Below are 13,984 nucleotides of genomic sequence, written 5' to 3'. Positions count from 1 at the left end.
AAATACGTGGATCACTAGCCGTGAGCTAGTGCGTGAGCTCCAAACAGCGAAGAGATGTTTCCATTCTTTTCAGGATTATCAACTCCACACTTGTCCTATAGCGTTAAATTTGGTATCTTTGAGATCGCAATAAAATTCCCTACACGGACATATGCATATAAATAAAGAATGATGATCGCGGCCCACCCGCAAGAGTGTGGGAAGTGGGCGAACTGTTATCTGTTACCGCACATCGGCGATCTACAATAGTTTTACCATGAAGATACAAGACAAAGCCGTTCTGCCAAATAGGCTATGTGGCTACTATAGAAAACGTAAATTTTATGGCAAACATGTTCATACTATCCCCAAGTCGATCGGATAAGAATTGAATTTTATAGAAATATTTGTTCGTCGGACATAAAAAGATGTCTAACACTAACATACGGGCGGCGTAAAATGACCCCCGACGGACTCGATCTTGTGTCCACGGCTCAGGAAAGTGATAATTATTAACACTTTCCTGATTGGATAACATAATAATTTAAATTAATATACAAACCGCCAGATGCAACAGTTGAGGAATTCACTGAACAGATCCACAAAATAGAGAATATCCTTGATAACCTAGCAAACCCAGTACCAGATATCATCTTCCTTGGAGACTTCAATCTACACAGTTTAAAATGGAGAATAGTAAACAATAACATTATAGCAGGAGATCAACCTGGAAATAACCAACCACAGGTCAGAGAACTACTGAGATTCTGTGACAAATTCTCGCTCAGTCAGCAGATTACAGAACCAACTAGGGACAAAAACACGCTGGATCTGATATTCACGAACAATGATGAGCTAATCAGAGACATTACTGTCTCAGACACTACGTACTCGGACCACAAGATCATTGAAGTGCAAACTAACATTAATAACGGTAGTAGGCCCAAGAGAAACAACAAGCGAGAACGGTTATTCAATAAATTCAATTTTAATAATAAGAGGATAGACTGGGAGAAAATAAACACGGAACTTACAAACATTCAATGGAAAAATGTTCTAAGAAATAAAAATCTTACACAAGGCATAGAAAAACTGACTTCTGAAGCATATGAAGTCTGTCTGAAACATGTTACTTTGAGGAAAGCCAGAAAGAGGTCCAATGTAGAAAGAGAACGCAGACGACATTACAAAAGGAGGAAGAAATTAACGGAAATGCTTTAGCAGACACGACTCTCCATACAGAGAAGAAATAACTTAAACAGGGAGATTGAAGAAATCGAACAGAGACTGAAGCATTCCTATCAGACTGAAGAAAGGCAACTAGAACAGAAAGCAATTCAAGAAATAAAGAAAAACCCAAAATATTTCTTCACATATGCTAAATCAAAAGCGAAAACCACTGCCAGTATTGGACCTATTCGTATTAGTGAAGGTTCATACACTGAGGAACACAAAGAAATTAGTAAAAACCTAAAAAAAGCAGTATGAAGACATGTTTAGCACTCCGATACTCAGCATGAAAATGGATGATTCGGACAATTTCTTTATGAATGATACTCAAACACCTGTAAATATTACTGATATCAACACGAGCGTGGCAGATTTTGAAAGAGAAATTGACAATATGCCTATGCACTCAGCTCCGGGTCCAGACTCATGGAATTCAATATTTATAAAGAAATGCAAAGTGCCAGTAGCACAGGCACTCAGTATAGTGTGGAGGAAGAGCTTGAACACAGGGAAGATACCAGATGCGCTTAAAGCAGCAGACATTGCCCCTCTACACAAGGGTGGTAGCAAAGCATTGGCAAAGAATTATAGACCAGTTGCACTAACGTCCCACATAATAAAAGTATTTGAAAGAGTGATCAGGAGTCAGGTCACTAGATTCATGGAAACCAATGACCTCCACAATCCAGGCCAACATGGATTTAGAGCGGGAAGATCATGCCTCTCACAGCTACTTGACCACTATGACAAAATCACTGAGGCATTAGAGGAAAAACATAATGCAGATGTCGTATACACAGATTTTGCAGAGGCATTCGACAAATGTGACCATGGAGTGATTGCACACAAAATGAGGTCAATGGGTATAACTGGTAAAGTAGGACGCTGGATACTCAATTTCCTGTCGAACAGAACACAAACAGTAACAGTCAATCAAGTAAAATCGAGTCCGAGCGCAGTTAAAAGCTCTGTACCTCAAGGTACAGTCCTTGCACCACTGCTGTTCCTTATTCTCATATCAGATATAGACAAAAACATAAGTCACAGCTTCGTGTCATCCTTTGCAGATGATACAAAAATCAGCATGAAAATTACCTCTGCTGAAGACATTGATAAACTACAAACAGATATTAACAAAGTTTTCGATTGGGCAGCAGAAAATAACATGATACTTAACGGTGATAAATTCCAGGTACTCAGATACGGCAAAAATGAGGATCTTAAACATAATACAGGGTACAAAATACCATCGAATCTGCCCATAGAAGGAAAACAGCATGTCAAGGATTTGGGAATAATGATGTCCGACGACCTAACGTTTAGGGAGCATAACCAAGCAAGTATTGCATCAGCCAGAAAAATGATAGGATGGATTACGAGAACCTTCAAGTCCAGAGATCCCATCACAATGGTTGTACTCTTCAAATCACTTGCGTTGTCCCGTCTTGAGTACTGCTCAGTACTCACTTCCCCCTTCAGAGCAGGAGAGATTGCTGAAATTGAGGGAATACAGAGAACATATACGGCATGCATAGACGAGATAAAGCACCTAAATTATTGGGATCAGGAGACGAGAGAGATACCAAATAATATACACATGGAAAATACTGGAGGGACAGGTCCCAAATCTACACAGTAAAATAACAACGTACTGGAGTGAACAACATGGAAGAAAATGCAGAATAGAACCAGTGAAGAGCAGAGGTGCCATGGGCACAATCAGAGAACACTGTATGAACATCAGAGGTTCACGGTTGTTCAACGTCCTACCAGCGAGCATTAGAAATATTACAGGAACAACCGTGGACATCTTCAAGAGGAAACTAGATTGTTTCCTTCAAGGAGTGCCGGACCAACCGGGCTGTGGTGGGTATGTGGGCCTGCGGGCCGCTCCAAGCAACAGCCTGGTGAACCAAACTCTTACAAGTCAAGTCTGGCCCCGGGCCGGGCTTGGGGAGTAGAAGAACTCCCAGAACACCATCAACCAGGCATCAACCAGTACCCCATAAGAAGCTGTTACAAAAGTTGGAGAAACAGGCAGAAATAACTAGCAAGGTGCTCCAGTGGAGAAGGGAGTATCTAAGCAACAGAAAACATTGAGTTATCGACAGAGAGGAGACCTAAGAGTGGCGAGATGTCACCAGAGGGTCCCACAGGGCTCTGAACTTGGACACATCCTGTTTCTAATATATATAAACGATCTTCCAGAGGTTATAGACTTATTCCTCTCAATGTTTGCTGATAATGGAAAAATTATGAGAAGAATCAAGACAGAAGAAAATAGACAGCGACTACAAGACAACCTGGACAAACTGGAGGAATGGTCTAGAAAATAGCTACTAAAGTTTAACTCAAGTTTTTTATTTTATTTTATTTATATATACAATTCTTACGTTCTTTTAAATTCACTAGCACGCAAAGCGTTACAGGCAAATCCTTAGTCATAATTTTCCCTGGAATATGACCCGCCAAATCGTTTAACAACCAGGGTACTCATTCACTGCTGGGTGAACAGAGGGGTACACTCAAGAAATGGCGCCTAGTCAATTCTTCCCCAAGGATAAGAAAGTGTAAATTAAAGAAATTAGGTAAAGGGAGCCGGAGGCCGAACACAAGGTACTATCTGGGAGGTGAAATCCTTCGAAAGTCAAGTAGGAAGCTAAACCTGTCCCCAGAACCCGACGTCAAAAGGATATCAGCAGCGGCATATGTTAGATTGGATAACATAATAACTGCCATTAGAAACTTGCATAAGGAATCATTCAAAACCTTGTATACTACTTATGTCAGACCAATACTGGATTATGCAGCTCCAGTCCATAACTAATTAAACACAAGACAAAGTTAGAGAAGATCCAGAGGTATGCCACCAGACTAGTCCCAAAACAAAGGTATGGTACTGAGTTTTAGGAGTTTTTTTGTTCCGGAAGCCTTTCTACGAGGAAAGGCTACGGGAACAAAACCTCACGTCTCAGTAAGACAGAAGAGTTAGAGGAGACATCATCACCACCTAAAAAAATCTCAGGGGGAATAGGCAGGGTTGACAAAGACAAACTATTTAGCACGGGTGGGACACGAACAAGGGGCTACAGGTGGAAACTTAGTACCCAAATGAGCCAGAGACGTTAGAAAGAATTTTTTTCAGTGTCAGAGTAGTTAACAGATGGAATGCATTAGTCAGTGATGTGGTGGAGGTTGACTCCATACACAGTTTCAAATATAGATATGATAGCGCCCAATAGGGTCAGGAATCTGTACACCAGTTGATTGACAGTTTAGAGGCGGAGCCGAAGCTCAATCCCCGCAAGCACAACTAGGTGAGTACCATCTAGAAATCCCCCTGACGACAGGAATGTATCACCCTCACACAAACGTCTCCCTAAGCAAACAGGCACGTACATGCTTTTGGATTGGTAACCATAAATGTTAAAGACAATTTTGCACTTGAATTAGATTTCAGTGCGCACAACACTTAGAAACACTTAAAGGTCGTACAATTTAATGTTAGGGCACACTAACATTCGCCATCCGCTGGCTGATTTTATTGAGGCCGAGAAGTCTCCTTCAGACCGAACTATTTGCCTTGCTCCTTGCACTGAATTGTGTACAAGTCTCCAAACTTGATACATTAATTCTTTGTAACTCTTTATCATTCTTAAATGCTCTCAACTCTTTAAGACATAACTGTAACATGCTCGTGTTTGAAGGTAGACACAAATACAACAAATAATTATTAATGATGGTAAAAGAGTCCATTTCATGTAGACTCTATCTCATGTTGGCCTCCGAATACATGATAGAGCTGATGAGTTAGCCAAAGAATCTGCCTTTAAAGGAGAATTTGAGTATAACCTTGAATTGTCAATAAGCAATCTGAGAGCAACAGTACACCGAGAACTTCAAGAAACTCTTGTAGATCTGAGGTAAAGGGAAATAGACACCAGTAATTCCATCTATCATCATACTATCATGCAAGAGGAGCCACACATCTATAGATCATCCAATAAAATCAGCAGACTTCTAGATGTTACTACTGCTCAGCTTAGACTCGGTTACAAGTATCTCTGGGAATTCTCATTATCTGCTGATGTAGACCTGACCAAATGTAAACTGTGTCAACAAAATTATTCGCACACCCTCCGTCACTATGTGATGGAGTGCGAAAAGATACGTGAATTCAGAGACAATTCTATAACAAATGTTCCATTGATGTGTAAATATTTAATTCAAAATATACCTACCAGAAATTTTAGCCAAATATCCCCAGTTTGCTAACTGTAGGTAGTAACTAAGTGATTGTAACCTATCCACCGCTGCCCACTGGATGGGGGGCGGTGTGCAGGACAAACATATCAATTGTGACACTAGCTCTCCACATATGTCAGTTGCTTAATTTAGAACCTGTACTTGGGGTCGATCTCGAGCCCATTGTTGATGTGAAAATGTGCATTGAATTTTGTAACTAGCTCATCAAGATTGTAACTTGCTTAGCTAAATGAATTGTGGGGTTCAGTCCCTGAGCCCATTATGTGCCTCTGTAACCCTTTCCACTACCACCCACAGGATGGGTATGGGGTGTATAATAAATGAACTAAACTTAAACTTGCTTTTAAACAGCACGTATGAGCTTATTTAACATCAGACTGACTGATTGATGAAGATTAAGCCACCCAGGAGATGGCACGGGCATGAATAGCCCGTAAAACATCAGACAACATGGCTGCCACACACGTCAATTACTTGATGAGGCACACGAAGGCATTGCAATGCTAACAAAATCAACATTCAAACTTGAACTTTTACAAACGTCTCGGCATCACAAGGACTTGGTGGGTATTGCAAGATGGACGGCCCCTGGCCATGGGTACAACACACTCGCCCTCAAGATGGACGGCGCCTGGCCATGGGTACAACACACTCGCCCTCAAGATGGACGGCGCCTGGCCATGGGTACAACACACTCGCCCTCACATTGGACTCACAGTGCAAGACCTAACACGACTTTTCAATCCCACTATTATTTACCTGAATTTACCTGAGGGCCACTAACACTCCGGTGGTCTCGTCGAGGGCACGAAGACGGCGGCTTGTCAAAGGTTCCCCCCTCCCCCCCGGAGCCGGTCGGCCGAGTGGACAGCACGCTGGACTTGTGATCCTGTGGTCCCGGGTTCGATCCCGGACGCCGGCGAGAAGCAATGGGCAGAGTTTCTTTCACCCTATGCTCCTGTTACCTATCAGTAAAATAGGTACCTGGGTGTTAGTCAGCTGTCACGGGCTGCTTCCTGGGGGTGGAGGCCTGGTCGAGGACCGGGCCGCGGGGACACTAAAGCCCCGAAATCATCTCAACATAACCTCAAGATAACCCCATTTCCACTGATGATTTTTCAACTTGGATTTTAAAATTTAATAGTTTTTTTTTGGCATTTACGGCTTCGGCGGGTAGGCGGTTCCATGGGTTTATAACCCTGTGGGTGAAAAGGCATCTGTTTTCAATCCTACATTCAAGCTTGTTGAGCTTGAAACCGTTGATCCTTGTTTGTGTCACATCTGACCTTTTGAAGAAATTTTCTGGATCAACATCCTTCATATTGGGCTGAAGGTCAAAAGGTCAGATGTAACGCAGACAAAGAGTAACGATTTCAAGCTCAACAAGCCCAAGTGAAGGACTGAAAGCAAGAGATGCTTTATCATCCACGGGGTTATAAACCAATGGAACCGCCTACCCGCTGAAGTCGTAAATACCAAAATTCTGCTGAACTTCAAAATCCAGCTTGAAAAAGTCACCAGCACAGATGGGGAGACCTTTGACAAGCTTCTGGCTTCCTGTCCTCGTCGAGGCCACTAGAGTCTTTGTGGCCCTCAGATAAATTCAGGTCAAAATTCTGGTAAAGTGTTTAGTATTTTTAAATTTTCGATGAGATCCGCCCACTCAAGCCTGTTTACAGTGTAGTTAGCCCTTAATCGTTCCTCGTATAATTCCTGGTATATACCTGTCATTCTTGTGGAAGACCTCAATGCTCAACATAGTAGTAGTAGTAGGCATCCATCAGTCTCAGGAGACTATGGAGTTGCGCTCTGGTTGTCGGTCTGGAGTGGCCTCTCCAGTTCGCAAAGCCAGGGTAGGTTGATACGGAGGAGAAGCTGTTACCCATGCAGCAGGTCCCCCCTCTCCACGGCGCTGAAAGTCTCCAATGGAAAGGCAAACGCCAATACGATTGGTTCCAGAGCCGTCGCAGGAACTGTGAGCTCCGGAGTTGACCTCGGAGTTGGTGAAAGAAGGCACAGGGACTCCAAACCCGGAGACCTGCATTATGCTCAACATAATGCATTCCACTTCAACAACATTAATCTCCACGGTAAACAACTACACCAACTATACCCACAAAAACAAAACAAAAACTTTAATCCTTGAGTCTGATTTCATTACAGATTTTACACCCCCCTGGATTTGGTAAGCCTGATCTTATCCTTACTGACAGACTAGGCGCACATCTTCCACTACACATCACCTGAACCCCCTCCCCCCTCACAGAATCTGAACACATTCCCATATGACATTATGCCTCTCTAACAACCCATCGTTACTCATTCAAACTACTCATCATTTTTCGTATAAAAGAGTTAACTGGGATACAAACATAATAGATGACACTGATCAAACATATTCATACAATGAAAACCCATCCACACTGACACATAGGTAGGTACTTCACACACAATACAAACCACAATGAAACAGGCAGCAGAAACATCAGCATCTAAAACAACTCACAAAATACGACACACATTCACCCTATTCATCAGATTAAAACGTCTCCTTATATGTTATTATAACATATTCATACAAAGGCCACACAGACACGACCAGGGGCCAGATTCACGAAAGTACTTACGCAAGCACTTACGAACGTGTATATCTTTCCTCAATCTTTGACGGCTTTGGTTACATTTATTAAACAGTTTACAAGCATGAAAATTTCCCATTCAATTGTTGTTATTGTTATAAACAGCCTCCTGGTGCTTCGGAGCTCATTAACTGTTTGATAATTGTAAACAAAGCCGCCAGAGATTGAGAAAAGATGTACAGGTTCGTAAGTGCTTGCGTAAGTACTTTCGTGAATCTGGCCCCAGGTCTCATAGGACAACAATGCATCCTAAACACCGTAAATAACCGCACAAAACACTGGAATCAGCTCACAGGTAAAACTGAATTACTCCCGGCTTCTTCTACCAGTCAGCCATCAGATATTATATCTATAATTCACTCACTAAAAACCAAAGCTGAAAAAAGTGGTGAAATACAACTATAATATACAAAAGTGTTGTTCGTGTCCTTACACAACCCGTCCTCGACTCAAGTCCATTACATCCAGCGGTCGACCCCACAGACGCATTCATAAATTTTAACATGCTGTTCATTCAAAATGGGAATTTTCTCAAATATAAATTAATATTATAAAATATTAGCATATTGTGCATATATAGACATAGGTTAGGTTAGGTGTTTAGGTTCGGTTGGCGATTATTTGCAATTGTAGTACGTGGGTGAAGCATTTATAGCGTTGTGGTTCGAACAAAACTCGTCAGTGAAACACTTGTTCCGGAAGTGTTCGGACGTCATCAGTTGTGAATCGTGTGTAAACCGTTTTTCATTCATAAACAGCGGGTTTGACGGGTGTATGGAATGGATTGATTGATGAAGATTAAGCCACCCAAGAGGTGGCACAGGCATGAATAGCCCGTAAGTCGCTTCTCGGCCTTTTGGCTGGGATCAAAGTGTAGTATGGAATGGACTTTGGCCTTTGTTTATGAGGACGGGCTGTTTGATAAGGTGGGAGAGGTAGTGAGTCGAGTTCTCCTGAAGCGTGCCGAAGCAGTTCTCGTTTTAAAATGCTACGAAACGCTCCGAACACTAGATGGACAGGCTTACCCCTCACAGAGAGCCATTTTTTCCCAGTCCAGTCGCTGTAGCACCCACCGCCTCTTCCAGAACTTCTCTTCAAGGACACCAGTTTTGAGGCTGCAAGCTTTCTTTCCCCAATCTATCGCCTATAACTACGTTGTGCTATGGCAACTGGTTCTCAAAGTCACAGAGCGCAAGCTTAGGTCTTGAGACGGGGGCCATAATATTGTGCAAATGGCAATTTTGGTGTTTTAGATAATTGTTTTATACACTAAAAATATATGTAATTTAAGAACATGGTATGTTGTGTGTTACTGTTGGTGTGATCATCGTGAGCAGACCACTTGTGGAGGAGAACACCCAGCAGCACACGAGCACCATCAGGTATGTGTGTAGGGTTGTGGTGTGAGAGGGTCAGCGCGGCCACTCCCGCCATCTTTGACATCGTCTGCATTACCAAGTGCGCCCAGACTTTACACCCAAAATGTTAAAATCCGCATTATGGTAAATAGTATAATTTGATAGAACATGCCTGATAAATTATAATTTGATAAATTCATAGTTAAAACAATATGCAAAAGCACAACCGTACGTCTATAACGTATAAAACAAAAAGTAGTTGACAAACTTTTTTAAACTGTCGTCACCACTCGTAACGTGACCCGTGTAGCCAGTCATGTTCTACAGTCTGTACAACTGACTTAACGCTCCTCGCCAGCTGTCTACAGCAGTTAACTTTTCAGGTTGTCCGTTGTGGTCTGTTCTGATTGTTAATGAAAAGATTATTAACAAATGATGACATAATTTAGGACGGACTTTGCATTATTGGTATTTCCAGTATATAGGTAATAATTTAGTCGGCGAGAAGTTGGATACTTAGACCTTTGGGCCCCGACGCACATAACAATGATAACCCGATAAGGTAGTGTAATCTGGGGCTTCTTATCTTCCCAGGGCGACCTGGACGAGTGGGCCAGGCCGTGGAGGAGCAGTCAGTACTACCCCAGCCACGGTGCAGGTGTCGGGGTGCTGGCAGAGGCGGGAACCATGAGTGCACCACCCACCTAATACTCTCCACCGGAGAACTACCAAATGGATTTCAAGCAGATGAGCAAGTAGTGTGGAGACAATGTGTGAAGTGACCTGAGGAGGACTGTTTGCAGGACGTGCTCGTCGTGGACTTGGTGACGTACACGTGAACTAAGTGGTGGTGGTGGTGGTGATCCTGTTGGTGCTAACTGTTGCTGGTGCTCCCTCCTTGCCTTGTTCTGTACCAACCTGCGTCCTTAATCACATGATCTTCATCTTGTCTTCATTTCTTATCCCGTCCCTCCTCCTCTTATTTTATTCTTGCCATACATCCTCCCCTTCTCCCACAAACCACGATTTGAGCAACAGAAACAGAAAGACTAATACAATGTCTGTTGTGGTGTATGTGTTGGTGGGAGTGTTGGAGTGGGTGCTGGCGGTGGTGTACGGGGTGGTGGTGGTGGGCAAGCTGGCGTGGGCGTGGTGCAGGGGCGCCCTCAACCAGTGCCAGGACCGCGACGTCCCCCCGCCCTGTCTCCACAACCCAGCCCTCGGCAGACACAAGTTCGTCAAGCTCCAGGTAAGCTTCGATAGTTCAGTCAGAGCTTTACATACACCGCTGACTGAAAGTTTCTCGTAATTAGTTACGAAAGTTTTTGTTTAAAAGGCTAATACAGATTGAGTAGCCGTAAGCGGACACGGGCCTGGCAAGGACAGTGGTCCACAGGCGCAGGAAAGACTGACCGGAGGTTAGTCCACAGCTCTGGGTAAGTCCAACAAGACACCTACCTGCTCAAGGCCGCGTGACTTGCAGCTACAGGTGTAGTGAGCACATACTGAGCGTATGTGTAAGCAGCTTTTACTTTAGCTGGTGTGTAAGGGAGGCTACAGGGGGAGGAAGGTGGGGTGTGAGGGGAGGAATGAGGTGTGAGGGACGGGGGGAGGAAATGGGGTGTGAGGGGAGGAAGGGGGTGTACTTACCTAATTGTACTCGCTTAATTGTGCTTGCGGGGGTTGAGCTTTGGCTCTTTGGTCCCGCCTCTCAACAGTCAATCAACTGGTGTACAGATTCCCGAGCCTATTGGGCTCTATCATATCTACATTTGAAACTGTGTATGAAGTCAGCCTCCACCACATCACTTCCTAATGCATGCCATTTATTAACTACTGGCACTGAAAAAATTCTTTAAAGTTTCTGTGGTTCATCTGGGTACTAAGTTTCCACCTGTCCCCCCTTGTTCGTATCCCACCCGTGCTGGGGGGGGGGGGGGGTTTGGGGGGGAGTAAAGAGGAAGGAGAGGCATAGGTGAAGGGAAGTATAGAAGAGGGAAATACAGTGAGAGGTATGAAAGTAGCCGGACTGTCCGCCTTGCTGACACGATGTGTGGGTGTTGGCAGCTAAGGTAAGTTGGCTCCCTCTTGTCAGGGAGCTGTGAGTGTGTGAGAGGTTCTTCACATGTGTTTCACCATATATGGATGTCTATAGATGAATACTGTGTAGCATTCATATATACACACTCCGATGCTTCCACACATGTTGTTCTGTTTAAGGCTCTTTATTTTATTATTATTATTTATCGAGTTGTTCATACATATTATTTATCGAGTTGTTCATACATACACATATGAACTGTTCATATACACATACGACTCATCTGGGGATTATATACTGTGTGGGGGAGGAAGGGAGGGACGGTATGTGGGGGAGGATAGGGAGGGTGTGTGAGAGGGGGGGGGGGTTAAGGTATAGGACAACCACATCTAAGGGATTAATCTAGTCAACTAACCATGCTTGCGGGATAGAACATAGGTTCCTAGCGTCGCCTCTCGACCCTTAATGTAATGGAATGACTCGCTTCCCACATTTCCTTTAAATTTAAAATTGTGTATGGAGTTTTTGTACTAGTGGTCAAATTCCAGTTATTGGCGACTAACACTTTAGTTCTTTCTGACATTCTAGCAGCTATTTATCTTTGGCTCCTTCTGTGCCTCCTCGGCTGTTCCTTCGAGCGATGCATCTTTGTCAATTTATTTAACATTTGCATGTGGCTAGAACGGTTCTCTCTCACTCCTCCAGTCCGGCGAGACCCAGTTCCCTCAGCCTGTCGTCGTAGCAGCTCTGGCCCCACGACTTGGGGGAACGAACCTTATGTTGTGTTCTTGTGTTTCTAGGTCATGTCCTGTGCCTTTTCCGGTAAAGGTTTCATATCGGGGCATCATCAGTGTTATCACAGTTTATATATATATGACTTGGATGACTACACGGGTCCTGGCCAGTACCACTTGACTTATTAATCTAATATTTATTATATATATAAAGCCCCCTCCCCGCTCAGCTCGTTGTCGCCGTCTGGGGGCTTAGTGGGCGGCTGCCGGAGTGTGATGCTCCTTGGGACAGTCCTCTGTCCTTTTCTAGCCTTGTGCTCCTGCTGCCGTCCTCTCCAATTCTGCTGGGCATCTTTTCCTTTTCCTTCTGTTTCGTTTTTCTCCCCCCTCTTCTCCTATCTGCTTGCCGTTTCCTGCCGACCTTTTGCTCGTTCTGGTTCTTCCCTTGGACTTCTTCTACTTTGACGCCCGGGTGCTTGAGGAGGCATACTCTTGCACCCGTAGAACTGCGGTACCCGACGTCGAGAGCGAGGGGAACCTTTTATTGTCAATCCCCACTTCGTCACTGAACCCGATCTCGACGGACTGTCGGTTTCTTAAGGTGGCGTTTGTGGGGCGTATACTCACGACGCACCCCTAGGAGGCCCCGACAAGATCGGCGATAGCTTCTTGTTGGGTGTCCTGCCTCTAATTGTGGCTCCATGGTGGGTGTGGGGGCACATTCGTGAGTGAATTCGTAATTTCGTCAAGATGATAACCCCTGTTTCGGCTGTTTCTGGCTTACCTTTTCAGGCTCGTGGGGTGGGCGACCAAGCCCCCGAGTCGGTCCGTATTGGAAGACCGGGCTCTGTAGCCTCCGCTGCATTGGGCCCCGACCTTGCTCCTCCTTTGGCCTCTCTGACTCCTTCCCCTGGCTCCCCTCCCTCCTCTGTGGTTGGGTCGAGCCCCAAGCCCCCAGTGGTGACTACCTCGTCCCCTGGCGCGGCTCCTTCTCTAGTTGTTACTACTGCGCCTTTTAACCCCTCTCTCTCTGGGGGTTCTCACCGCCGTTCTCGTCACGGCCGCCCTCGCTCGATTCCTTCCAGTTCTGCTACCTATCAAGCCTTGTTTGGTCCCGCTTCGTGGGCCAAATATTTTGATCTCCTCCCTCTTGATTCTGCGCCTCCTGACGATTTCTCCCTTCATCGACATCTCATTGATTCCGTGGATGCCTCCATTACTTTTAACCCCACTCGTCTCGGTACGCGTGTCGTTGCTGCTCCTTCTCAGGATGCTGCTTCCCGCTTGGCTGCCTTATCCTGCCTTGGCGAGACCCCCGTTCGGGTCTCGAAGAACGTCCAGTTGAATGCCAGTGTTGGCACTATTTTGCTCCCGCCCCATGTTGCGACCGGTGTTCGGGACCTACGCGACTGCCACGACGATATTCGACATATCCTCGCTGCCCAGGGCCATTCTATTCTCCAGGTGGACACGTTTACTCGTCCCCCTCGTGGTAGTCGCCGTCAACCCCTCCGGGTTGTGAAGATTACCTTTGATGGCAGGACCCTTCCACCCTCTGTCATTCTTGCTGGTGCCAGGTGCTCTGTCCAGGAGTACATTCCTTCTCCTCGGCTCTGCAACAAGTGCTGGAGGTTTGGGCATGGTGCCCTCCGCTGCTCCGGGACTGTCTCTCTCTGTCCTTTGTGTGGTGGCGAAGGTCACTCTAAGTCGGAGTGCGCTTCTCCCCAGGCTCGTTGC

General features: G+C 45.0%; 1 protein-coding gene across 2 annotated transcripts in view; it reads left to right on the top strand.

Annotated features, from left to right (window-relative positions):
* Positions 1–10,066: 10,066 nt before the first annotated feature.
* Positions 10,067–13,984, top strand: part of LOC123760089 (epoxide hydrolase 4) — a 33,184-nt gene continuing 29,266 nt past the window's right edge. The window contains exon 1 of one of the 2 annotated variants that reach the window (XM_069325293.1): positions 10,067–10,721. In XM_069325293.1, coding sequence (XP_069181394.1) covers positions 10,407–10,721 — 315 coding nt within the window. In that variant the 5' untranslated portion in view covers positions 10,067–10,406. The remainder of the gene's footprint in view (positions 10,722–13,984) is intronic. The other variant, XM_069325292.1, reaches the window with a different exon arrangement.

Source organism: Procambarus clarkii, chromosome 16 (genome assembly GCF_040958095.1).
Source record: "Procambarus clarkii isolate CNS0578487 chromosome 16, FALCON_Pclarkii_2.0, whole genome shotgun sequence".
Classification (NCBI taxonomy): domain Eukaryota; kingdom Metazoa; phylum Arthropoda; class Malacostraca; order Decapoda; family Cambaridae; genus Procambarus; species Procambarus clarkii.
This window is presented reverse-complemented; position numbering and strand designations above follow the sequence as displayed.